Genomic DNA, 26,761 nt, shown 5'->3' with positions numbered 1-26,761 from the left:
GGGCCAGATCGCCCCGCGCCCCCCCAGGACCCCGGAGCCCGCCCGCGCCGCCTTGTCCCGCCGGTAAGGTAGATGATTTAATTTACGCCGGCGGGACAGGCAATTTATCGGCGGGACTTCGGCCCATCCGGGCCGGAGAATCGAGCGGGGGGGGGGGGGCCCGCCAACCGGCGCGGCCCGATTCCCGCCCCCACCGAATCTCTGGTGCCGGAGACTTCGGCAACCGGCGGGGGCGGGATTCACGCCAGCCCCCGGCGATTCTCCAACCCGGCGGGGGGTCGGAGAATGTCGCCCCAGGTCCCTGGCGTGTGAGGCAGCAGTGCTAACCACTTTGTCACCGTGCCACCCCCAGTACACACCAGCCTGTTACACCTTAGACCATAAGACCTTTGAGTCGCACTTCAGCATCTTTAAATCTACTTTCCCACATTAACCCCATAACCCTTGATTCCCTTACTGATTAAAAATCTCTCTGTCTCAGCCTGGAACATATGTAACACGCCAGCCTCTACAGCTCTCTGCGTTAACTAATTCCACAGATTCACTATCGTCTGAGAGAAGAAATTCCTCCTCATCTGTGAACTGCGGTGAGTAACTCACCTCTTGACTCCCAAAGTCTGTCCACTATCTACAAAGCACAAATTAGGAATACAATGGAATATTCTCACCTAAATTAGATCAAAGCAGCTTCAATAAAACACAAGATGCTTGGAAACATCTGGAACAAAGCAGCCTATTGATTGGCATTCCTTCCACAAATAGTTACTTAATCCCCACCAACCCACAGTGGCAGCAGAGTGTGGATCATCTACAAGATGGTATATCTATTATTGGGAAAATGTTAGAGTCCATTATAAAGGATGCCATTTAGAAATACATAACATAATCAGTCAGAGTCAGCATGGCTTCTTGAAGGGGAAATCATGCCTGACAAATATATTAGAATTCTTCGAGGCGATAACGAGCAGGTTTTGGATTTTCCGAAAGTGTTCGATAAGGTACTGCATAAAAGGCTACTTAATAAGATGTTGTGGGCAGTATTTTTTTTCTTTATTCATTCAGGGGATGTGGGCGTCGCTGGGCTGGGCCGGCATTTATTGCCCATCCCTGAGGGCATTTAAGAGTCAACCACATTGCTGTGGGTCTGGAGTCACATGTAGGCCAGACCGGGTAAGGACGGCAGATTTCCTTCCCGAAAGGACATTAGTGAACCAGGTGGGTTTTTACAACAATCGACATTTAGAATTTTAATTCCAGATTTTTTATTGACTCAAATTCCACCCTCTGCTCTGTTGGGATTCGAACCCATGTCCCCAGAGCATTGCCCTGGGTTTCCAGATTACCAGTCCAGTGACAATCCCACTACGCCACTGCCTCCCCAAATATATATATATTAGCATGGATAGAGGATTGGCTAATTGATGGAAGACAGAGGGGGAAATTCTCCGATATTGAGGCCACGTATTCATGTCATCGTGAGGGGCCACCACGCCGCTGGAGCAGTTCATGCCGCTTCGCGCCGCACCAACCCACGCATGCGCAGTTGGGCTGCGCCATCCTGCACATGCACGGGGAACTTCTTACGCGCGCCAGCCCCGACCCAACATGGGGTCAATATTCAGGGGCCGGCCGCGCCAGGAAGTAGGCCCGGGGGGGGAGAGGCCGGCCCGCCGATCGGTGGGCCCCAATCGTGGGCCAGACTCCATCGGAGGCTCCCCCCCCCCGGTGAAGGAGCCCCCCCTTCCTCCCCCCACAGGCCGCCCCCCCGAGCGTTCCCGCAGAGTTCCCGCCGGCAGCGACTAGGAACCGCTCTGTCATGTCGGAGCGGCCACTCGTCCCATCCGGGCCGGAGAGTCAGCGGCCCCGCCGATTCCAGCGGCCCACCGCCAGCGCAAATGGCGCCGATTCCCCGCACCTCGGAGAATCGCGTGCCGGCGTCGGGGCGTGGGCGATTCTCCGGCCCGGCGCAGGGCTCGCAGAATCGTCCCCAGAGAGTTGGGATAAGCGAGGCATTTTCAAGATGGCGATCTGTAACTAGTGGATCGCCACAAGGATTAGTGCTGGGGCCACAATTATTCACAATATAGATTAATGAGTTGGACAAGGGATGTGGTTGTACTATTGCCAAGTTTGTGGATGACACAAAAATAGGTGGGAAGGCAAGTGGTGAGGGTGCCAGAGTCAGCAGAAGGATATAGACGGTTAGGTGAGTGGGCAGAAACTTGGCAGATGGACTATAATGTAGGAAAATGTGAAGTTCTGCACTTTGGGAGGAAGAATAAAGGAGCTGAATATGATTTAAATGGGGAAAGACTGCAGAAAGCTGCAGTTCAGAGGACTGGGGGTCCTCGTGCATAAATGATAAAAAGCTAGCATGCAAGTTCAGCAGGTAATAGGAAAGGCAAATGGAATGTTGGTCTTTATTTCAAAGGGAATGAAGTGTAAAAATAGGGAAGTCCTGGTAAAACTGTACAAGGCACCAGTTAGACCACAGCTGGAATACTGTGAACAATTTTGGTCCCCTCAGCTAAAGAAAGATATCCTGGCATTGGACGCAGTCCAGATGTTCACTCAGTTGATGGCGCGTATGGAAAGGTTATCTTATATGCAGCAGTTGAGTAGTTTGGGCCTGTATTTATTGGAGTTTCGAAGAATGAAAGGTGACAGTTATCTGGAAAGCTGGGTATGGAGGGTTATGGGTCAAATGCGGGCAATTGGGAAGAGCTTAGTGATAGAAACTGGGCGGCATGGACAGGTTGGGCCGAAGGGCCTGTTTCCATGCTGTAAACCTCTACAACTCGAGGAGACAGATAGGATTCTCCGGGAGCTTGACAGTGTAAATGATAAGAGGATGTTTCCCCTTGTGGGAGGCTAGGACCAGAGGACATAATCTCAGAGTAAGGAGTTACCCATTTCAGACCGAGATGAGGAGGAATTTCTTCTCCCAAAGGTAGTGAATCTGTGGAATTCTTTACCGCAGAGAGCTGTAGAGGCTGGGTCGTTCAGTATTTTCGGGCTGCGATAGACAGATTTTTAATCACTAATGGAGTCATAGGTTATGGGAATAAGGTGGGAAAATGGAGTTGAGGATTCTATCAGATCAGCCCTGATCTCATTTAATGGCGGAACAGACTCGATGGGCTGAATGGCAAACTTCTGCCCTTTCTGCTTTTATGGTCTTATGCACTACAGGAACTCGCCAAGGTTCCTCAGCCAACACCTTCCAAATCCACGACCACTACCATCTAGAAGGACAAGAGCAGCAGATACCTGGGAACCCCACCACCTGGAGGTTCCCCTCCAAGTCACTCATCATCCTGACTTGGAAATATATCGCCGTTCCTTCACTGTCGCTGGGGCAACATTCTGGAACTCCCTCCCTAACAGCACAGTGGGTGTACCGTCACCGGCCCTGCCCCACCGTTAAACGGCCCCGCCCCATCTTTCACTGGCCCTGCCCCACCGTTCACCGGCCCCGCCCCACCGTTCACCGGCCCTGCCTCACCGTTCACCGGCCCTGCCTCACCGTTCACCGGCCCTGCCTCACCGTTCACCATCCCTGCCTCACCGTTCACCGGCCCTGCCTCACCGTTCACCGGCCCTGCCCCACCATTCGCCAACCCTACCTCACCGTTCACCGGCCCTGCCTCACCGTTCACCGGCCCTGCCCCACCGTTCACCGGCCCCGCCCCACCGTTCACCGGCCCCGCCCCACCATTCGCCATCCCTGCCCCACCGTTCACCGGCCCCGCCCCACCATTCGCCATCCCTGCCTCACCGTTCACCAACCCTACCTCACCGTTCACCATCCCTGCCTCACCGTTCACCGGCCCTGCCTCACCGTTCACCGGCCCTGCCTCACCGTTCTCCAGCCCTGCTCCACCGTTCACCGGCCCTGCCTCACCGTTCACCGGCCCCGCCCCAACGTTCACCGGCCCTGCCTCACCGTTCACCGGCTCTACCTCACCGTTCACCGGCCCTGCCCCACCGTTCACCGGCCCTGCCCCACCGTTCACCGGCCCTGCCTCACCGATCACCGGCCCTGCCTCACCGTTCACCAGCCCCGCCCCACCGTTCTCCGGCCCTGCCTCACCGTTCACCGGCCCTGCTCCACTGTTCTCCGGCCCTGCCTCACCGTTCACCGGCCCTGCCTCACCGTTCACCGGCCCTGCTCCACTGTTCACCGGCCCTGCCTCACCGTTCACCGGCCCCGCCCCAACATTCACCAGCCCTGCCTCACCGTTTTCCGGCCCTGCCTCACCGTTCACCGGCCCCGCCCCACCGTTCACCGGCCCTGCTCCACTGTTCACCGGCCCTGCCTCACCGTTCACCGGCCCCGCCCCAACGTTCACCGGCCCTGCCTCACCGTTCACCGGCCCTACCTCACCGTTCACCGGCCCTGCCCCACCGTTCACCGGCCCTGCCTCACCGTTCACCGGCCCTGCCTCACCGTTCACCAACCAACTCACCGTTCACCGGCCCTGCCTCACCGTTCACCGGCCCTGCCTCACCGTTCACCGGCCCTGCCTCACCGTTCACCGGCCCTGCCTCACCGTTCACCAACCAACTCACCGTTCACCGGCCCTGCCTCACCGTTCACCGGCCCTGCCTCACCGTTCACCGGCCCTGCCTCACCGTTCACCAACCAACTCACCGTTCACCGGCCCTGCCTCACCGTTCACCGGCCCTGCCCCACCGTTCACCGGCCCCGCCCCACCATTCACCGGCCCTGCCTCACCGTTCACCAACCAACTCACCGTTCACCAACCAACTCACCGTTCACCGGCCCTGCCTCACCGTTCACCGGCCCTGCCTCACCGTTCACCGGCCCCGCCTCACCATTCACCAGCCCTGCCTCACCGTTCACCGGCCCTGCCTCACCGTTCACCAGCTCTGTTTCACCGCTCACCGAGTTTGCCTCACCGTTCCACACAATCATGCCTGACACTGAAGACTCCCAGAGCAACTCCCCGCACTGTCTACCACTGAGCCACCATTGGAACGAGACATACCCAGAGATGGTGTCTGGGACATTACCCGTTCAGTATGATTCCATAATTATGTGAGGCTGTTGTGACTAGTCTGTGAGACAGCTCTCCCAATTCTGGCTCAAACCCCTAGATTGGGTTTGCCGCTGTTGTTTCTGATGCCTGTGTCAATGCTGTATGGTCCATCCATCCAGGTTCATTCCTTTTAGACACTTTAGCTTTCTGTGCTGTCAGATCGAGTGAAGGGGAAATTTAAGTTTGGTGGGATAAGAAATGGCTGAAATGATTGTTGCTGCTCGTTCTGCACCGTCCCGTTACCCTCGTTACCACCTGCATTTCACCCATTACATGCCCACCTGTTGTTCACTTGCCTCTTGTATGTCTGCCCGTTAGACACAACCAGCCAATACACACCCACCTGTTACAGATCAGTCCATTACACCCCTGCCTGTTACAAACCTGCCTTTTACACACCCACCCACTATGCACCCATTACACACCTGCCCGTGATACACATGCCCATCGTACATATAATGGGCATGTTGTGTGGCAGGTGACTGGCACCACTTCTGCACATTTATGTGGAAATTTAGATTTTCTTGCATTTGACACTAGAGACCGTCAGCACAGGTGCTCAGGAGCATGGGGGAATCACAAGGACCCCAGACTGTGGAGTGATTCATGGGGCTCTAAAACTATGGGGATAGTTAGGGTACTATTCATTGCTGTTTTCCTGAGCATTCATTGGATTTGACCTGCTGAAGATATTTGACGACCTTTTCCATGGAAATGCTGTTTGTTCCCTGAATTTGACGATTTCTAATGAATCGTGTTTTGCATTTTTTCCATACAGATTGTCGTATTGAACTTTGCAACAAGCAACTCCACCTTACCCTGTCTCACAAGTTTCAGGTACAGCAGCAGTGGAAGTTGGAAGAACTTGCTCGAAATATCAGATTGGATGTTACCTGTCAATGGACAGCAGCTGTTTATTCCAGGGACATGCGATTTGTACATTATCAGGTAACTGATCATATCACTGGTTATGTGTTTGTATGAGTCAGTGAACATTTGCGGTGGAGGTAAGGAGAAGAAACAGAATATAGATGTAACTGCATAACATATTTGAGCAGAACTTGGGTGAGACTTTGGACTGTACATTAGAGCAGGGAGATTCTGATGGACTGTACAAAATGCTGGTGAGGCCACAGCTGGAGCACTGTGTGCAGTTCTGGTCGGCACACTATAGGAAGGATGTGATTGCACGAGAGAGGGTGCAGAGGAGATTCACCAGGACGTTCCTGGAGTGTTTCAGCTGTGAAGAGAGGCTGGTTACTCTGAGGTTGTTTACCTTAGAGCTGAGAAGGCTGAGGGGGGACCTGATTGAGGAGTCCAAACATATGAGGGATATCGACAGGGTAGATAGGTGGAAACCTTTCTCCTCAGTTGAGGGGCCAATAGCCAAAGACATAGATTTAAGGTAATGGTCAGGAGATTTAGAGGGGATATGCCTCTACCGCCATCCCGTCTTGGGTCGGCAAAGCTCACTTCAAGAATGTCCTCATGATGATGATCGCAGGATGCATCAGTATTTGTTACCTATTTAAACTGCTTGTTGCAGATGTGATTTCTTGGCTAGATTAAGGAAGACCATAAGACATAGGAGCAGAATTAGACCATTCGGCCCTTCGAGTCAAAGGAACAGGAGGACACCACACAGCCCTGCTGCCTGTTCCACCATTTAATGGGATTGATCAGTATCTTCACTCCATCTGTCCACTTTAGTTCTGTAACACTCTTAGCCAACAAAAATCCTGCCATCAACCATTGAAGGTCCTGGCTCATATTAAAGCTCTGTCCCTTAATTCTGCACTCAGACATCTCCACCACCAATAGTTTTTCTCTATCGACCCAACTGAGCACTTGGGTCAGTTTAAACATCTCATAGATACATAGAAGATAGGAGCAGGAGGAGGCCTTTTGGCCCTTCGAGCCTGCTCCGCCATTCATCACCATCATGGCTGATCATCCAATTCAATAGCCTATGTGGCGAATGTATTCACCAGATAGGTGATATGCCATTAAGGTTTTGTGTGATATGCCTTTAAGGCTTGGATTGGAACCCCAGTGGGCTCTGCCTTTGGCTCCGCCTCCCCAGGGCTGTATATAATGTTGCGTCCAGTGGGTGGCGCTCAGTCTGTACTGAAGTCTCTGGCTAGCTAAGTTATTTGCGTATTAAAGCCTTCATTCACTTGATCTCTCTCTCGTGTCATAATTGATGGTATATCAATTTAATACGCATAAACGACACTACGCAAATGCAAATGCAAATCGCTTATTGTCACAAGTTAGGCTTCAAATGAAGTTACTGTGAAAAGCCCCTAGTCGCCACATTCCAGCGCCTGTTCGGGGAGGCTGGTACGGGCTGTGGACCCCGCTCTCAAGCCAGAGAAACTCGATCTAGATGCCCGTGCGCCAGAAGCCAAGGAGGTCTTCTCGCACTGGCTGCGCTGCTTCCAGGCAGATATCGGCTCCTCAGAAGCACCTATCCCCGAAACTCGCAAGCTGCACCTCCTCCACGCCCGGTGAGCCACAGAATCTCTGTTTTAATCGAGAAGGCGGCCTCGTATGACGCTGTGGTCGAGATTCTAAAGAAGCACTTTATCAAGCCTGTCAATGAGGTGTTCGCTTGACATCTACTCTCTACCCGCCGGCAGCACTCCGGGGAATCGCTGGATGAGGCGGTCGCACCACACCGCCCCGGCGATTCTCCCACCTGGCGTGGGGGGGAGAATAGCGCCCATTGTTCCCTCCTCCAAATTATTAATATAATTGTGAATAGCTGGGGTCCCAGCACCGATCCCCGTGGTACCCCACTAGTTACTGCCTGTCAATTTGAAAAGGGCCCATATATCCCTACTCTTTGTTTCCTCTCTGCCAACCAGTTTTCTATCCACCTCAATAAACTTCCCCCAATCCCATGCAATTTAATTTTGCACAATAATCTCTTATGCGGGACTTTGTCAAAAGCTTTCTGAAAGTCCAAATATACCACATCGACTGGCTTCCCCTTGTCAACTGTACTGGTTACCTCTTCAAAGAATTCCAACAGATTTGTCAAGCATGATTTCCCCTTCATAAATCCATGCTGACTCTGACTGATCCTGCCACTGCTTTCTAAATGTTCCGCTATAAAGTCCTTGATAATGGATTCAAGCATTTTCCCCGCTACCGATGTTAGGCTCACTGGTCTATAATTCCCTGCTTTCTCTCTACCTCCCTTTTTGAATATCGGAGTGATGTGAGCTACCCTCCAATCTGCAGGGACAGTTCCAGAGTCTATAGAATCCCGGAAGATGTCCAACATCCACTATCTCCAGAGCCACCTCCTTAAGCACATTGGGATGCAGATTCTCAGGCCCTGGGGATTTATCCCGTACCTGCCTCCCCGAACAGGCGCCGGAATGTGGCGACTAGGGGCTTTTCACAGTAACTTCATTTGAAGCCTACTTGAGACAATAAGCAATTTTCATTTCATTTCATTTCATTTATCCGCCTTCAATCCCACCAATTTTCCCAGCACCATTTCTCTACTAATGTTGATCTCCCTCATTTCTTCCCTCTCACTAAACCTTTCATTCTCCAACATTTCTGGTATTTGATTTGTGTCCTTTTGTGAAGACAGAACCAAAGTATGTATTCAATTGCACAGCCATTTCGTTGTCCCTTATTATGCATTCCCCTGTTTCTGTCTGTAGGGAGCCTACATTTCCCTTTACCAATCTATTTCTCTTCACATATCTATAGAAACTGCAGTTACGCCCACGCGGCCGGGGCCCTGCAGTTATGCCCACGCGGCCGGGGCCCTGCAGTTGTGCCCACGCGGCCGGGGGCCCTGCAGTTGTGCCCACGCGGCCGGGGCCCTGCAGTTACGCCCACGCGACCGGGGGCCCTGCAGTTGTGCCCACGCGGCCGGGGGCCCTGCAGTTGTGCCCACGCGGCCGGGGCCCTGCAGTTACGCCCACGCGACCGGGGGCCTGCAGTTGTGCCCACGCGGCCGGGGCCCTGCAGTTACGCCCACGCGGCCGGGGCCCTGCAGTTGTGCCCACGCGGCCGGGGCCCTGCAGTTGTGCCCACGCGGCCGGGGGCCCTGCAGTTACGCCCACGCGGCCGGGGCCCTGCAGTTACGCCCACGCGGCCGGGGCCCTGCAGTTACGCCCATGCGACCGGGGGCCCTGCAGTTGTGCCCACGCGGCCGGGGCCCTGCAGTTGTGCCCACGTGGCCGGGGCCCTGCAGTTGTGCCCACGTGGCCGGGGCCCTGCAGTTGTGCCCACGTGGCCGGGGCCCTGCAGTTATGCCCACGCGGCCGGGGGCCCTGCAGTTATGCCCACGCGGCCAGGGCCCTGCAGTTACGCCCACGCGGCCGGGGCCCTGCAGTTACGCCCACGCGGCCAGGGCCCTGCAGTTGTGCCCACGCGGCCAGGGCCCTGCAGTTGTGCCCACGTGGCCAGGGCCCTGCAGTTGTGCCCACGCGGCCAGGGCCCTGCAGTTGTGCCCACGCGGCCAGGGCCCTGCAGTTGTGCCCACGCGGCCAGGGCCCTGCAGTTGTGCCCACGCGGCCAGGGCCCTGCAGTTGTGCCCACGCGGCCAGGGCCCTGCAGTTACGCCCACGCGGCCGGGGCCCTGCAGTTACGCCCACGTGGCCGGGGCCCTGCAGTTACGCCCACGCGGCCAGGGCCCTGCAGTTACGCCCACGCGGCCGGGGGCCCTGCAGTTACGCCCACGCGGCCAGGGCCCTGCAGTTACGCCCACGCGGCCGGGGCCCTGCAGTTACGCCCACGTGGCCGGGGCCCTGCAGTTACGCCCACGCGGCCGGGGGCCCTGCAGTTATGCCCACGCAGCCGGGGCCCTGCAGTTGTGCCCACGCGGCCAGGGCCCTGCAGTTGTGCCCACGCGGCCAGGGCCCTGCAGTTGTGCCCACGCGGCCGGGGCCCTGCAGTTACTCCCATGCGGCCGGGGCCCTGCAGTTGTGCCCACGCGGCCGGGGCCCTGCAGTTACGCCCACGCGGCCGGGGCCCTGCAGTTACTCCCACGCGGCCGGGGGCCCTGCAGTTGTGCCCACGCGGCCGGGGCCCTGCAGTTACGCCCACGCGGCCGGGGCCCTGCAGTTACTCCCACGCGGCCGGGGGCCTGCAGTTACGCCCACGCGGCCGGGGCCCTGCAGTTACTCCCACGCGGCCGGGGCCCTGCAGTTACGCCCACGCGGCCGGGGCCCTGCAGTTACGCCCACGCGGCCGGGGGCCCTGCAGTTGTGCCCACGCGGCCAGGGCCCTGCAGTTACTCCCACGCGGCCGGGGCCCTGCAGTTACGCCCACGCGGCCGGGGCCCTGCAGTTACGCCCACGCGGCCGGGGCCCTGCAGTTACGCCCACGCGGCCGGGGGCCCTGCAGTTGTGCCCACGCGGCCAGGGCCCTGCAGTTACTCCCACGCGGCCGGGGCCCTGCAGTTACGCCCACGCGGCCGGGGCCCTGCAGTTACGCCCACGCGGCCGGAGGCCCTGCAGTTACGCCCACGCGGCCGGAGGCCCTGCAGTTGTGCCCACGCGGCCGGGGCCCTGCAGTTGTGCCCACGCGGCCGGGGCCCTGCAGTTGTGCCCACGCGGCCGGGGCCCTGCAGTTGTGCCCACGCGGCCGGGGCACTGCAGTTACACCCACGCGACCGGGGCCCTGCAGTTGTGCCCACGCGGCCGGGGCCCTGCAGTTACTCCCACGCGGCCGGGGCCCTGCAGTTACGCCCACGCGGCCGGAGGCCCTGCAGTTGTGCCCACGCGGCCGGGGCCCTGCAGTTGTGCCCACGCGGCCGGGGCCCTGCAGTTGTGCCACGCGGCCGGGGCCCTGCAGTTGTGCCCACGCGGCCGGGGCCCTGCAGTTGTGCCACGCGGCCGGGGCCCTGCAGTTGTGCCACGCGGCCGGGGGCCCTGCAGTTACGCCCACGTGGCCGGGGCCCTGCAGTTGTGCCCACGCGGCCGGGGGCCCTGCAGTTGTGCCCACGCGGCCGGGGCCCTGCAGTTACGCCCACGCGGCCGGGGCCCTGCAGTTGTGCCCACGTGGCCGGGGCCCTGCAGTTGTGCCCACGTGGCCGGGGCCCTGCAGTTGTGCCCACGCGGCCGGGGCCCTGCAGTTACGCCCACGCGGCCGGGGCCCTGCAGTTGTGCCCACGCGGCCGGGGCCCTGCAGTTACTCCCACGCGGCCGGGGCCCTGCAGTTACTCCCACGCGGCCGGGGCCCTGCAGTTGTGCCCATGCGGCCGGGGCCCTGCAGTTGTGCCCACGCGGCCGGGGCCCTGCAGTTACGCCCACGCGGCCGGGGCCCTGCAGTTACGCCCACCCGGCCGGGGCCCTGCAGTTACGCCCACGCGGCCGGGGCCCTGCAGTTACTCCCATGCGGCCGGGGCCCTGCAGTTGTGCCCACGCGGCCGGGGCCCTGCAGTTGTGCCCACGCGGCCGGGGCCCTGCAGTTACGCCCACGTGGCCGGGGCCCTGCAGTTACTCCCACGCGGCCGGGGCCCTGCAGTTGTGCCCACGTGGCCGGGGCCCTGCAGTTGTGCCACGCAGCCGGGGCCCTGCAGTTGTGCCCATGCGGCCGGGGCCCTGCAGTTGTGCCCACGCGGCCGGGGCCCTGCAGTTGTGCCCATGCGGCCGGGGCCCTGCAGTTGTGCCCATGCGGCCGGGGCCCTGCAGTTACGCCCACGCGGCCGGGGCCCTGCAGTTGTGCCCACGCGGCCGGGGCCCTGCAGTTGTGCCCACGCGGCCGGGGACCTGCAGTTACTCCCACGCGGCCGGGGGCCCTGCAGTTACGCCCATGCGGCCGGGGTCCTGCAGTTACTCCCACGCGGCCGGGGGCCCTGCAGTTGTGCCCACGCGGCCGGGGCCCTGCAGTTGTGCCCACGTGGCCGGGGGCCCTGCAGTTGTGCCCACGCGGCCGGGGCCCTGCAGTTACGCCCACGCAGCCGGGGCCCTGCAGTTACTCCCACGCGGCCAGGGCCCTGCAGTTACTCCCACACGGCCGGGGGCCCTGCAGTTACGCCCACGCGGCCGGGGCCCTGCAGTTGTGCCCACGCGGCCGGGGCCCTGCAGTTACGCCCACGCGGCCGGGGCCCTGCAGTTGTGCCCACGCGGCCGGGGGCCCTGCAGTTGTGCCCATGCGGCCGGGGCCCTGCAGTTACGCCCACGCGGCCGGGGCCCTGCAGTTGTGCCCACGCGGCCGGGGGCCCTGCAGTTGTGCCCACGCGGCCGGGGCCCTGCAGTTACACCCACGCGGCCGGGGCCCTGCAGTTACGCCCACGCGGCCGGGGCCCTGCAGTTGTGCCCAAGCGGCCGGGGCCCTGCAGTTGTGCCCAAGCGGCCGGGGCCCTGCAGTTGTGCCACGCAGCCGGGGCCCTGCAGTTGTGCCCACGCGGCCGGGGCCCTGCAGTTACGCCCACGCGGCCGGGGGCCCTGCAGTTGTGCCCAAGCGGCCGGGGCCCTGCAGTTACGCCCACGCGGCCGGGGCCCTGCAGTTGTGCCACGCGGCCGGGGCCCTGCAGTTACGCCCACGCGGCCGGGGCCCTGCAGTTACGCCCACGCGGCCGGGGCCCTGCAGTTGTGCCCACGCGGCCGGGGCCCTGCAGTTACGCCCACGCGGCCGGGGCCCTGCAGTTGTGCCCAAGCGGCCGGGGCCCTGCAGTTGTGCCCAAGCGGCCGGGGCCCTGCAGTTGTGCCACGCAGCCGGGGCCCTGCAGTTGTGCCCACGCGGCCGGGGCCCTGCAGTTACGCCCACGCGGCCGGGGGCCCTGCAGTTGTGCCCAAGCGGCCGGGGCCCTGCAGTTACGCCCACGCGGCCGGGGCCCTGCAGTTGTGCCACGCGGCCGGGGCCCTGCAGTTACGCCCACGCGGCCGGGGCCCTGCAGTTACGCCCACGCGGCCGGGGCCCTGCAGTTGTGCCCACGCGGCCGGGGCCCTGCAGTTACGCCCACGCGGCCGGGGCCCTGCAGTTGTGCCCACGCGGCCGGGGCCCTGCAGTTGTGCCCGCGCGGCCGGGGCCCTGCTAACCCCTTGAAGAAGAAGAATCACCCCGGACTTTCTGGGAAAATTTCCGGAGTGATTTCCGCCCGTTTTCCGGTGCGCGTGGGGACTTAGTCCCCAGAAGGGGGAATCCCACCCACTATTTTTCTTGGCCAATCTGTATGCTTCTTCCTTGGATCGGATACTATTTCTAATTTCTTTTGTAAGCCATGGATTGGTCCTCTTACCCCCTTTGCTTTTGTGCCAGACAGGAATGAACAGTTGCTGTAGTTCCCCCAAGCGTTCCTTGAATGTTTGCCATTGTCTATCCACTGCCATCCCTTTAAGTAACTCTCCCCAATCTATCAAGGCCAACTCACGCCTCATATCTTCATAGTTCCCTTTGTAAGTTGCCTTAAAACAGATATACCGTTTTGGATACTGTTGGGGAAGATGGCTCACCAGGGGAAGGCAGCAGCAGCCAGGCTCATGGCACCGTGGCTGGCTCTGCTGCGCAGGAGGGCAGGAAGAAGAATGTCAGGGCTATAGTGATAGGGGACTCAATCATAAGGGGAACAGACAGGCGGTATAGTGGACGCAATCGAGAATCCAGGTTGGTATGTTGCCTCCCTGGTGCAAGGGCCAAGGATGTCTCGGAGCGGCTGCAGGACATTCTGGGGGGGAGGGTGAACAGCCAGTTGTCGGGGTGCACATAGGCACCAACGATATAGGTAAAAAACAGGATGAAATCCTATAAACTGAATTCCGGGAGTTAGGAGATTCACTAGGTTAATCCCAGAGTTGAGGGGGTTGGATTACAAGGAGAGGTTGAGTTGACTGGGACAGTACTCAGTGGAATTTAGAAAAATCCCAGTGATCTTATAGAAACATATAAGATTATGAAGGGAATAGATAGGATAGATGCGGGCAGGTTGTTTCCACTGGTCGGGGAAAGCAGAACTAGGGGGCATAGCCTCAAAATAAGGGGAAGTAGATTTAGGACTGAGTTTAGGAGGAACTTCTTCACCCAAAGGGTTGTGAATCTATGGAATTCCTTGCCCAGTGAAGCAGTTGAGGCTCCTTCATTAAATGTTTTCAAGATAAAGATAGATAGTTTTTTGAAGAATAAAGGACTGAAGGGCGGGATTCTCCCAACGGGAGTCTAAGTGCCGACGTCGGAGTAAAAACCGGAGTGTTTTACTTCGGCATCGGCGCCCGTTCCCAGGCCCCTATTCTCCCCCCTCCGTGGGGCTAGCAGGGGCGTTGTGCGATCTACAGGGGCGGGGCCTCGGCGCGGCGTCAGAGACCTGGCGCCACGTAAAAGACGCGGCGCCTTGGGTCCCGCGCATGCGCAGTTCGGCCGGCGCCGTCCTCCCCCAGGCCGCCCGGCACGAACATGACAGATGGGTCCAGGCTTGCCGGCGGAGGAAAGAAGGCCCGTCGACAGAGAGACCGGCCTGCCGATCGGTTGGTCCCGATCGCGTACCAGGCCACTCCGGAGGCCCCCCCCAGGAACGGAGACCCCCCCCCCCCACAGGCTGCCCCCAAGCCTTTGCGACGAGTACCCGCCGGCAGCGACCAGGTGTGGACTGCGCTGGCGGGACTAGGCCGTATATGCGCGGCCGCTCGGCCCATCCGGGCCGGAGAATCGCCACTCGCCGTTTGCGGCGAATTCTCTTGGAGAATTGCGTGCGGGGGTCGGGGCGGCGTGGCGCGGTGCCCCAGCGATTACCCACCCGGCGGTGGGGGGGGGGAGAATACCGCCCGAAGGGTTATGGCGTTCGGGCAGGAAAGTAATAAAAATAAAATAAATAAATAACCTTTATTGTCACAAGTAGGATTACATTAACACTGCAATGAAGTTACTGTGAAAAGCCCCTAGTCGTCACATTCCGGCACGTGATCGGGTAAGCTGGTACGGGAATTGAACGCGCGCTCATGGTCTTGTTCTGCATCACAAACCAGCTGTCTAGCCCACTGAGCTAAACCAGCCCAGAGTTGCTGTGTCCACAAAGGGTCAGCCATGATCTCATTAAATGGCGGAGCAGGCTCGAGGGGTCAGATGGCCTACTCCTGCTCCTAGTTCTTATGTTCTTATGTATTAAGATTCAGCACCCTCATCTCCGAATCGGCTACTTCACTCTCCATCTTGATAAAACATTCTATCATGTTATGGTCGCTCATCCCCAAGGGGTCTCGTACAGCCAGATTGGCAATGATTCCCTTCTCATTACGCAGTACCCAGTCTAAGGTGGCCTGCTCTCTAGTTGGTTCCTCCATATATTGGTCAAGAAAACCATCCCGTATACCCTCCAGGAATTCCTCCTCTACGGCATTGTGGCTAATTTGATTTGCCCAATCTATGTGAAGATTAAAATGACCCATGATCACCGATCTTCCCTTATTGCATGCATCTCTAATTTTGTATTTAATGCCAATCCCAACATCACCAGTTTGGGGGTCTATATATGACACCCACTAATGCTTTTTGCCTCTTGGTATTTCTCAACCCTTTTTTTTTAACAAACATTTTATTGAGGTATTTCTTTGGCATTGTAACAGCAACAAAAACAACAACGTACATAACAAGGAAAATATAAACACAGTTCAAATACCGCCTCCCTCTCCCACAGGTCCTACCATTGCTTACTCCCCTAATCTACGCTAACCTAACCCCCCCTTCTACTGACGATTAATTCTCTGTGAAGAAGTCCCGACTGGTTGCCACCTCCGGGCGAACCCTATCAGAGACCCTCTCATGGCAAATTTAATTTTCTCCAGGCAGAGGAAGCCAGCCATGTCCGAAAGCCAGGTCTCCTATTTCGGGGGCTTTGAGTCCCTCCATGCCAGTAATATCCGCCTCCGGGCTACCAGGGAAGCAAAGGCCAGAACATCTGCCTCTTTCTTCTCCTGGATTCCCGGATCCTGCGACACCCCAAAAATCGCCACCTTTGGGCTCATTGCCACCCTCGCATTTAACACCGTGTACATGGTGTCAGCAAACCCCTGCCAAAACCCCCTCAGTTTTGCACATGACCAGAACATATGGACATGGTTCGCTGTCCCCCCCCTCCTCCCCCGCACACTTCGCGTATCTGTCCTCCACCCCAAAGAATCTGCTCATCCGGGCCACCGTCATGTGAGCCCGGTGAACGACCTTAAGTTGGATCAGGCTGAGCCTGGCACATGTTGCGGTCGCGTTGATCCTACCCAACGCGTCCGCCCAGAGGCCCTCCTGTATCTCTCCCCCCAGCTCCTCCTCCCACTTTCACTTCAGCTCCTCGGTCTGCATCTCCTCCGAACACATAAGCTCTTTATATATGTCCGAGACGCTCCCCTCCCCTATCCATCCTCTACAGACCACCCTATCTTCAATCCCCCTTAGCGGCAGGAATGGGAAGGTTGGTACCTGCTTCTGCAAAAAGTCCCGTACCTGTAAATATCGGAATTCATTTCCCCCGGCAAATGCAAACTTCTCCTCCAGCGCCCTCATACTCGGGAAGCTTCCTTCTATGAACAAGTCTCAATCCCCGCTCTCCACCAAATTCGGAACCCCCCCCGTCCATCCTCCCCGGGGCAAACCGGTGGTTATCGCAGATTGGGGACCATACCGATGCCCCCTTGCTCCCACATGTCCACTGCCCCCAGACTCTCAGGGCCGCCACCACCACTGGACTGGTGGAGTACCGCACCGGCGGGAATGGCAGGGGCGCCGTTACCAACACCCCCAGACTTGTGCCCTTACAAGAAGCCGCCTCCATGCGCACCCACGCCGGCTCCCACCACACCAGCCACCTCCTCATCATGGCTATGTTAGCCGCCCAGTAGTAATTGTTGAAATTCGGCAGCGCCAGCCCTCCACCCCCTGACTCCGCTCGAGCATTGCCCTCTTCACTCACAGGGACTTGCCCCCCACACAAAGCCCACGATAATCTTATTGATCCACTTAAAAAAGGACTGCGGGATGAAGATGGGGAGGCATTGGAAAACGAATAGGAATCTCGGGAAGACCGTCATTTTTACCGATTGAACACTGCCCGCCAGAGACAACGGGAGCGCATCCCATCTCCGGAAATCCTCCTTCATCTGATCCACCAACCGGGCCAAGTTCAGTTTATGTAGCCGGTCCCAATCCCTCGCCACTTGGATACCCAGGTACCTGAAACTGTCCCCTACCACTCTGAACGGCAGTTCCCCCAGTCGCCTCTCCTGACCCCTCGCCTGGACCACAAACATCTCGCTCTTCCCCATATTAAGCTTATAAATTCCCCTAAAATTCCCATAATTTCTTCCATCCCCTCCATTGGGTCTGAGACAAACAGAAGTAGGTCATCCACATACAGCGAGTCTCTGTGCCACCCCCCCCACCGGACCAACCCCTTCCAGCCCTTGAAGCCCTCAGAGCAATTGCCAGCAGCTCTATCGCCAGCGCAAACGGCAGTGGGGAGAGGGGGCATCCCTGTCTCGTCCCCCGGTGCAGTCTGAAATAGTCTGCAGTCGTCCTGTTTGTCCGTAGACTAGCAACCGGAGCCCGGTACAGCAACCTAACCTAGTCAACAAAGCCCCTTCCAAACCCCAACCGCTCCAGCACCTCCCATAAATAATCTCACTCAACCCGGTGAAAGGCTTTTTCCGCGTCCATCGCGACTACCACCTCAACTTCGCTACCCTCCGGGGGCATCATGATCACGTTTAGCAGCCTTCTTACATTGGCCACCAGATGCCTGCCCTTAACGAACCCCGTCTGATTCTCCACTATAACATAGAACATAGAACATAGAACGATACAGCGCAGTACAGGCCCTTCGGCCCACGATGTTGCACCGACATGGGAAGTCAAAAAACAAAAGCCATCTAACCTACACTATGCCATTATCATCCATATGCTTATCCAATAAACTTTTAAATGCCCTCATTGTTGGCGAGTTCACTACTGTAGCAGGTAGGGCATTCCACGGCCTCACCACTCTTTGCGTAAAGAACCTACCTCTGACCTCTGTCCTATATCTATTACCCCTCAGTTTAAGGCTTAGTCCCCTCGTGCTAGCCATTTCCATCCGCGGGAGAAGGCTCTCACTGTCCACCCTATCTAACCCCCTGATCATTTTGTATGCCTCTATTAAGTCTCCTCTTAACCTTCTTCTCTCTAACGAAAACAACCTCAAGTCCATCAGCCTTTCCTCATACGATTTTCCCTTCATACCAGGCAACATCCTGGTAAATCTCCTCTGCACCCATTCCAAAGCTTCCACGTCCTTCCTATAATGCGGTGACCAGAACTGTACGCAATACTCCAAATGCGGCCGTACCAGAGTTCTGTTCAGCTGCAACATGACCTCCTGACTCCGGAACTCAATCCCTCTCCCAATAAAGGCCAACACTCCATAGGCCTTCTTCACAACCCTATCAACCTGGGTGGCAACTTTCAGGGATCTATGTACATGGACACCTAGGTCCCTCTGCTCATCCACACTTCCAAGAATTTTACCATTAGCCAAATATTCTGCATTCCTGTTATTCCTTCCAAAGTGAATCACCTCACACTTCTCTACATTAAACTCCATTTGCCACCTCTCAGCCCAGCTCTGCAGCTTATCTATGTCCTTCTGTAACCTGCAACATCCTTCCGCACTGTCGACAACACCACCGACTTTAGTGTCGTCTGCAAATTTACTCACCCACCCTTCTGCGCCCTCCTCTAGGTCATTTATAAAAATGACAAACAGCAACGGCCCCAGAACAGACCCTTGTGGTACGCCACTTGTAACTGAACTCCATTCTGAACATTTCCCATCAACCACCACCCTCTGTCTTCTTTCAGCTAGCCAATTTCTGATCCACATCTCTAAATCACCCTCAATCCCCAGCCTCCGTATTTTCTGCAATAGACTACCATGGGGAACCTTATCAAACACTTTACTGAAATCCTTATACACCACATCAACTGCTCTACCCTCGTCTACCTGTTCAGTCACCTTCTCAAAGAACTCGATAAGGTTTGTGAGGCATGACCTACCCTTCACAAAGCCATGCTGACTATCCCTAATCATATTATTCCTATCTAGATGATTATAAATCTTGTCTCTTATAATCTCCTCCAAGACTTTACCCACAACAGACGTGAGGCTCACCGGTCTATAGTTGCCGGGGTTGTCTCTACTCCCCTTCTTGAACAAAGGGACCACATTTGCTATCCTCCAGTCCTCTGGCACTATTCCTGTAGCCAATGATGACATATAAATCAAAGCCAAAGGCTCAGCAATCTCTTCCCTGGCTTCCCAGAGAATCCTAGGATAAATCCCATTAGGCCCCGGGGACTTATCTATTTTCAGCCTGTCCAGAATTGCCAACACCTCTTCCCTATGTACCTCAATGCCATCTATTCTAATAGCCTGGGTCTCAGCATTCTCCTCCACAACATTCTCTTTTTCCTGAGTGAATACTGACAAAAAATATTCATTTAGTATCTCGTCTATCTCTTTAGACTCCACACACAACTTCCTTGACTGGCCCTACTCTTACCCTAGTCATTCTTTTATTCCTGACATACCTATAGAAAGCTTTTGGGTTTTCCTTGATCCTACCTGCCAAATACTTCTCATGTCCCCTCCTCGCCCGTCTTAGCTCTCTCTTTAGATCCTTCCTCGCTACCTTGTAACTATCAAGCACCCCAACTGAAACTTCACACCTCATCTTCACATAGGCCTCCTTCTTCCTCTTAACAAGAGATTCCACTTCTTTGGTAAACCACGGTTCCCTCGCTCGACGCCTTCCTCCCTGCCTGACCGGTACGTACTTATCAAGAACACGCAGTAGCTGTTCCTTGAACAAGCTCCACATATCCAGTGTGCCCAACACTTGCAGCCTACTTCTCCAACCTACCCCTCCCAAGTCATGTCTAATGGCATCATAATTTCCCTTCCCCCAGCTATAACTCTTGCCCTGCGGGGTATACTTATCCCTTTCCATCACTAACGTAAACGTCACCGAATTGTGGTCACTGTCCCCAAAGTGCTCACCTACCTCCAAATCTAACACCTGGCCTGGTTCATTACCCAAAACCAAATCCAATGTGGCCTCGCCTCTTGTTGGCCTGTCAACATATTGTGTCAGGAAACCCTCCTGCACACATTGTACAAAAAACGTCCAGTACACAGTCCTCAATCCTGGAGGACAACATTTTTGCCAGAGGTTTGGCATCTACGTTCAGTAAGGAAATCGGCCTGTAAGACCCACATAGCTCCGGGTCCTTATCCCTTTTCAGAATGAGCGAGATCATGGCCCGTGACATCGTCTGGGGCAGAGCCCCTCTTTCCTTGGCCTTGTTAAAGACCTTCAGCAGCACTTGCCCCAATATTTCAGAAAACGTTTTATAGAACTCGGCTGGGTACCCGTCCGGTCCTGGGGCCTTGCCCGACTGCATGGCCTTCAGACTCTCCACTGTCTCCTCCAGCCCGATCGGGGTCCCCAGCCCTTCCACCAGCTCCCTATCCACCTTCGGGAAAGTCAGCCCCTCCAAAGAGTGCCTCATCTCCTCCGGCCCCGCAGGGGGTTCTGTCCTGTACAACCTGCTGTAAAAATCCCGAAAGGTCTTGCTCACTCCCGCCGAGTCCCCAACTAAGTTCCCATCCCCATCAATAACTTACCCTATTTCTCTAGCTGCCTCCCTCTTTCTGAGCTGCTGTGCAAGCATCCTGCTGGCCTTCTCCCCGTGCTCGTATATCACCCCCCTCGCCTTTCTGAGCTGTTCCACTGCCCTCCCTGTGGTTAACAAACCAAATTCCGCCTGTAGCCTCTGGCGTTCCCTTAAAAGCCCTGCCTCTGGAGCCTCCGCATAACTCCTATTAACTCGTAGAATCTCTTTTACCAGTCGGTCCGTTTCTGCCCTATCCGTCCTGTCCCTGTGAGCCCGGATTGAGATCAGCTCTCCTCTCACCACTGCCTTCAGTGCTTCCCAGACCACCGCTGCTGAGACATCCCCCGTATCGTTTACCCGCAATCGATGCTGAAATCAAGAAAGGCGATTTGACGGAGAATAGCTTCCAACGCCAAAGTCGCAGCAGACGTTCATTTGACTCCAAATCGCGATTCTCCATAAGATGATAAGACATAGGAGCAGAATTAGGCCACTCGGCCCATCGAGTATGCTCTGCAATTCAATCATGGCTGATATTTTCTCATCCCCATTCTCCTGCCTTCTCCCCATAACCCATGATCCCCTTATTAATCAAAAACCTATCTATCTCTGTCTTAAAGACACTCAGTGATTTGGCCTCCACAGCCTTCTGCGGCAAAGAGTTCCACAGATTCACCCCCCTCTGGCTGAAGAAATTCCTCCTCATCTCTGTTTTAAAGGATCGTCCCTTTAGTCTGAGATGGTGTCCTCTGCTTCTAGTTTCTCCTACAAGTGGAAACATCCTCTCCACATCCACTCTATCCAGGCCTCGCAGCATCCTGTAAGTTTCCATAAGATCCCACCTCATCTTTCTAAACTCCAACAAGTGCAGACCCAGAGTCCTCAGCCGTTACCTCGAAAGCGGCGTTACCCAGAGAGTAGTGGGGGCATGGAATGCACTGCCTGTGGAAGTAGTTGAGTCGGAAACATTAGGGACCTTCAAGCAGCTGTTGGATAGGTACATGGATGACGGTAAAATGATATAGTGTAGATTTATTTGTTCTTAAGGGCAGCATTGTGGATAGCACAATTGCTTCACAGCTCCATGGTCCCAGGTTCGATTCCGGCTTGGGTCACTGTCTGTGCGGAGTCTGCACATCCTCCCCGTGTCTGCGTGGGTTTCCTCCGGGTGCTCCGGTTTCCTCCCACAGTCCAAAGATGTGCGGGTTAGGTGAATTGGCCAATGATAAATTGCCCTTAATGTCCAAATTGCCCTTGGTGTTGGGTGGAGGTGTTGAGTTTGGGTAGGGTGCTCTTTCCAAGAGCCGGTGCAGACTCAAAGGGCCGAGTGGCCTCCTTCTGCACTGTAAATTCAATGATAATCTATGATTAATCTAGGACAAAGGTTCGGCACAACATCGTGGGCCGAAGGGCCTGTTCTGTGCTGTATTTTCTATGTTCTATGTTCTATGTTAATGCGTTTCAAACCACACGTACACTAGGCACCGTTTGCATATCATTAGCGGGCCCAACCCGATATTCTCCGGGTCTCCGAAATTCTCCGCCTCTGTTGGACCGAGTTACCGATGCCGCGGTTCACTTGTGCTTTTAAAAATCGTGAAACCGGCGTGGCGGCTGCTGAGAGGGTACGGATAGTGTCCAACATCGCCATAGTTTGCTGACAGTTGTGCCGCTGGTAAGTGGGCTTCTGCCAGGGCCGGGAGGAGGAGCGGTGGCCAGGAGGTGAGCTGTGGGGTCGGGGTGGACGGGCATGAAACACCATTGCCGCAGCTGGCAAGGCAGCCTTGCAGCTGCACATACTGCAAACAGCCAACTTTGAACCTAGTGCCACAGGTCGTATAGATGCCCACCCCCCAGGCCACCCCCCTGGGTGCTCTCTGGCCCCACCCGACCCATTAGCTGTATGGGCGTGCTCCAGCACAACCAGCGCCATCTTCATGGCTGGGATGAGTGTGTGTGTGGAGTGTAATGTGTATGTGCGGCTGGGATGAGTGTGTGTGGGGCGTGTAATGTGTGTGTGCGGCTGGGATGGGTGTGTGTGGGGAGTGTAATATGTGTGTGCGGCTGGGATGAGTGTGTGTGTGGAGTGTAATGTGTGTGTGAGGCTGGGATGAGTGTGTGTGGGGAGTGTAATGTGTGTGTGCGGCTGGGATGAGTGTGTGTGGGGAGTGTAATGTGTATATGCGGCTGGGATGAGTGTGTGTGTGGAGTGTAATGTGTATGTGCGGCTGGGATGAGTGTGTGTGGGGCGTGTAATGTGTATGTGCGGCTGGGATGAGTGTGTGTGGGGAGTGTAATGTGTGTGTGCGGCTGGGATGAGTGTGTGTGGGGAGTGTAATATGTGTGTGCGGCTGGGATGAGTGTGTGTGGGGAGTGTAATGTGTGTGTGCGGCTGGGATGAGTGTGTGTGGGGAGTGTAATGTGTATGTGTGGCTGGGATGAGTGTGTGTGGGGAGTGTAATGTGTGTGTACGTCTGGGATGAGTGTGTGTGGGGAGTGTAATGTGTATGTGTGGCTGGGATGAGTGTGTGTGGGGAGTGTAATGTGTGTGTGCGGCTGGGATGAGTGTGTGTGGGGAGTGTAATGTGTATGTGCGGCTGGGATGAGTGTGTGTGGGGAGTGTAATGTGTGTGTGGCTGGGATGAGTGTGTGTGGGGAGTGTAATGTGTGTGTGTGGCTGGGATGAGTGTGTGTGGGGAGTGTAATGTGTGTGTGCATCTGGGATGAGTGTGTGTGGGGAGTGTAATGTGTATGTGTGGCTGGGATGAGTGTGTGTGGGGAGTGTAATGTGTATGTGCGGCTGGGATGAGTGTGTGTGGGGAGTGTAATGTGTGTGTGGCTGGGATGAGTGTGTGTGGGGAGTGTAATGTGTGTGTGTGGCTGGGATGAGTGTGTGTGGGGAGTGTAATGTGTGTGTGCATCTGGGATGAGTGTGTGTGGGGAGTGTAATGTGTATGTGTGGCTGGGATGAGTGTGTGTGGGGAGTGTAATGTGTGTGTGCGGCTGGGATGAGTGTGTGTGGGGAGTGTAATGTGTATGCGTGGCTGGGATGAGTGTGTGTGGGGAGTGTAATGTGTGTGTGGCTGGGCTGAGTGTGTGTGGGGAGTGTAATGTGTGTGTGCGGCTGGGATGAGTGTGTGTGGGGAGTGTAATGTGTGTGTGCGGCTGGGATGAGTGTGTGTGGGGAGTGTAATGTGTGTGTGCGGCTGGGCTGAGTGTGTGTGGGGAGTGTAATGTGTGTGTGCGGCTGGGATGAGTGTGTGTGGGGAGTGTAATGTGTGTGTGCGGCAGGGATGAGTGTGTGTGGGGAGTGTAATGTGTATGTGTGGCTGGGATGAGTGTGTGTGGGGAGTGTAATGTGTGTGTGCGGCTGGGATGAGTGTGTGTGGGGAGTGTAATGTGTATGTGCGGCTGGGATGAGTGTGTGTGGGGAGTGTAATGTGTGTGTGGCTGGGATGAGTGTGTGTGGGGAGTGTAATGTGTGTGTGTGGCTGGGATGAGTGTGTGTGGGGAGTGTAATGTGTGTGTGGCTGGGATGAGTGTGTGTGGGGAGTGTAATGTGTGTGTGGCTGGGATGAGTGTGTGTGGGGAGTGTAATGTGTGTGTGTGGCTGGGATGAGTGTGTGTGGGGAGTGTAATGTGTGTGTGGCTGGGATGAGTGTGTGTGGGGAGTGTAATGTGTGTGTGGCTGGGATGAGTGTGTGTGGGGAGTGTAATGTGTGTGTGTGGCTGGGATGAGTGTGTGTGGGGAGTGTAATGTGTGTGTGGCTGGGATGAGTGTGTGTGGGGAGTGTAATGTGTGTGTGGCTGGGATGAGTGTGTGTGGGGAGTGTAATGTGTGTGTGTGGCTGGGATGAGTGTGTGTGGGGAGTGTAATGTGTGTGTGGCTGGGCTGAGTGTGTGTGGGGAGTGTAATGTGTGTGTGCGGCTGGGATGAGTGTGTGTGGGGAGTGTAATGTGTGTGTGCGGCTGGGATGAGTGTGTGTGGGGAGTGTAATGTGTGTGTGCGGCTGGGCTGAGTGTGTGTGGGGAGTGTAATGTGTGTGTGCGGCTGGGATGAGTGTGTGTGGGGAGTGTAATGTGTGTGTGCGGCAGGGATGAGTGTGTGTGGGGAGTGTAATGTGTATGTGTGGCTGGGATGAGTGTGTGTGGGGAGTGTAATGTGTGTGTGCGGCTGGGATGAGTGTGTGTGGGGAGTGTAATGTGTATGTGCGGCTGGGATGAGTGTGTGTGGGGAGTGTAATGTGTGTGTGGCTGGGATGAGTGTGTGTGGGGAGTGTAATGTGTGTGTGTGGCTGGGATGAGTGTGTGTGGGGAGTGTAATGTGTGTGTGGCTGGGATGAGTGTGTGTGGGGAGTGTAATGTGTGTGTGGCTGGGATGAGTGTGTGTGGGGAGTGTAATGTGTGTGTGTGGCTGGGATGAGTGTGTGTGGGGAGTGTAATGTGTGTGTGGCTGGGATGAGTGTGTGTGGGGAGTGTAATGTGTGTGTGGCTGGGATGAGTGTGTGTGGGGAGTGTAATGTGTGTGTGTGGCTGGGATGAGTGTGTGTGGGGAGTGTAATGTGTGTGTGGCTGGGATGAGTGTGTGTGGGGAGTGTAATGTGTATGTGCGGCTGCAGCTTGTCAGTCTCCTGAATGTCGATCACAGACCCTGCGACTCCCGCACCGTTTTTCATTGGAGTCAATTGTGTTCCCCGCGCCACTGGTGCTAGCCCCTCAATGGTAGCGGAATCGGTCCAGGACGGCGCCGTTTTTTTGTCATATCAGTCCTCGGATTCTCCATTGGCATCAACACTTAGTCTCAGAACCGGAAAAACCAGCCCCGCTTCTCCAGTTGTGCAAAGCAGAGGTTTGGATAACTGCGGAGTGTTATTTGGTATTTCAGACCCATTGAGGTAATTTCCAACATCCCATCAGTCTTTTAAATTATTCCAGGTCAAATTTTCTCTGCTATCGTGGTACTTAAGAAGCTTTTTATAGAAATATAAGCATAATAAACAAGAGAAATCTATTTACTGGATGTAAAATGTTTTTTCTAGGTTTCACGTGCACTTTATCCCTATATTCCTCAGAATGAGGATGAACTGAAGCTTAATTTCAGCGATTATATCTTCCTGGACCCCACAGACCAGCAGGATATGAGTGAAGGCTGGGTCTGTGGAATTTCACATCGAACTGGATGTACAGGCCTTCTGCCTGAAAACTATACAGAGAAAGCGTACGAGTCAGACACCTGGGTCAGGCACAGGTAAGAATATGATAACATGTGGATAGCACATATAGAGAGGTGGTTACACCGCAGGCTCAAGCTCCACAGACAGGCAGAGAATGGATGACCACCAGGCAGAGCAAGATGGCAATGGAGGCATTCCAGGCACTCACCACCCTCTGTGTAAAAAACCTGCCTCGCACATCTCCTCTAAACTTTACCCCACGGACCTTAAACATATGCCCCCTGGTGGCTGACCCCTCCACCCTGGGAAAGAGTGCCTACCCATCCACTCTATCCATGCCCCTCATAATCTTGTGTCAGGTCACCCCTCAACCTCCGTCTTTCTAATGAAAACAGTCCGAGTCTATTCAGCCTCTCCACATAGCTAACATCCTCCAAACCAGGCAACATCCTGGTAAACCTCCTCTGCATCCTCTTCAAACCCTCCACATCCTTCTGGTAGTGTGGTGACCAGAATTGTGCGCAATATTCCAAGTGCAGCTTTACCAAGGTTCTATACAACTGTAGCATGAGTTGTCAGTTTTTATACTCGATGCCCCGTCCAATGAAGGCAATCATTCCGTATGCTTTCTTGACTACCTTGTCCACTTGTGTTGCCACCTTCAAAGATCTGTGGACATGCACGCCCAAATCTCTCTGACTTTCTACATTCCAAAGAGTTTTGCCATTTATGGTATATGTCCCCTCTATGTTAGACCTACCAAAATACATTACCTCACATTTGTCTGGATTAAACTTCATTTGCCATTTCTCTGCCCATGTTTCCAACCTATCTATGTCCTGCTGTATCCTCTGACAACCCTCAACACTATCTGCCACTCCACACAATCCTAACCGATCTCTCCTCATATGTCAGTCCTGC

General features: G+C 55.8%; 1 protein-coding gene across 1 annotated transcript in view; it reads left to right on the top strand.

The window, feature by feature from the left end:
* LOC140427632 (ubiquitin-associated and SH3 domain-containing protein A-like) overlaps positions 1–26,761 on the top strand; it is a 348,965-nt gene that overhangs the window by 123,086 nt on the left and 199,118 nt on the right. The window contains 2 exon segments of the mRNA XM_072513054.1: positions 5,842–6,011; positions 25,706–25,914. Of these exon segments, the coding sequence (XP_072369155.1) occupies positions 5,842–6,011; positions 25,706–25,914 (379 nt within the window).

The sequence above is a fragment of the Scyliorhinus torazame genome, chromosome 8 (assembly GCF_047496885.1).
Source record: "Scyliorhinus torazame isolate Kashiwa2021f chromosome 8, sScyTor2.1, whole genome shotgun sequence".
NCBI lineage: Eukaryota > Metazoa > Chordata > Chondrichthyes > Carcharhiniformes > Scyliorhinidae > Scyliorhinus > Scyliorhinus torazame.
This window is presented reverse-complemented; position numbering and strand designations above follow the sequence as displayed.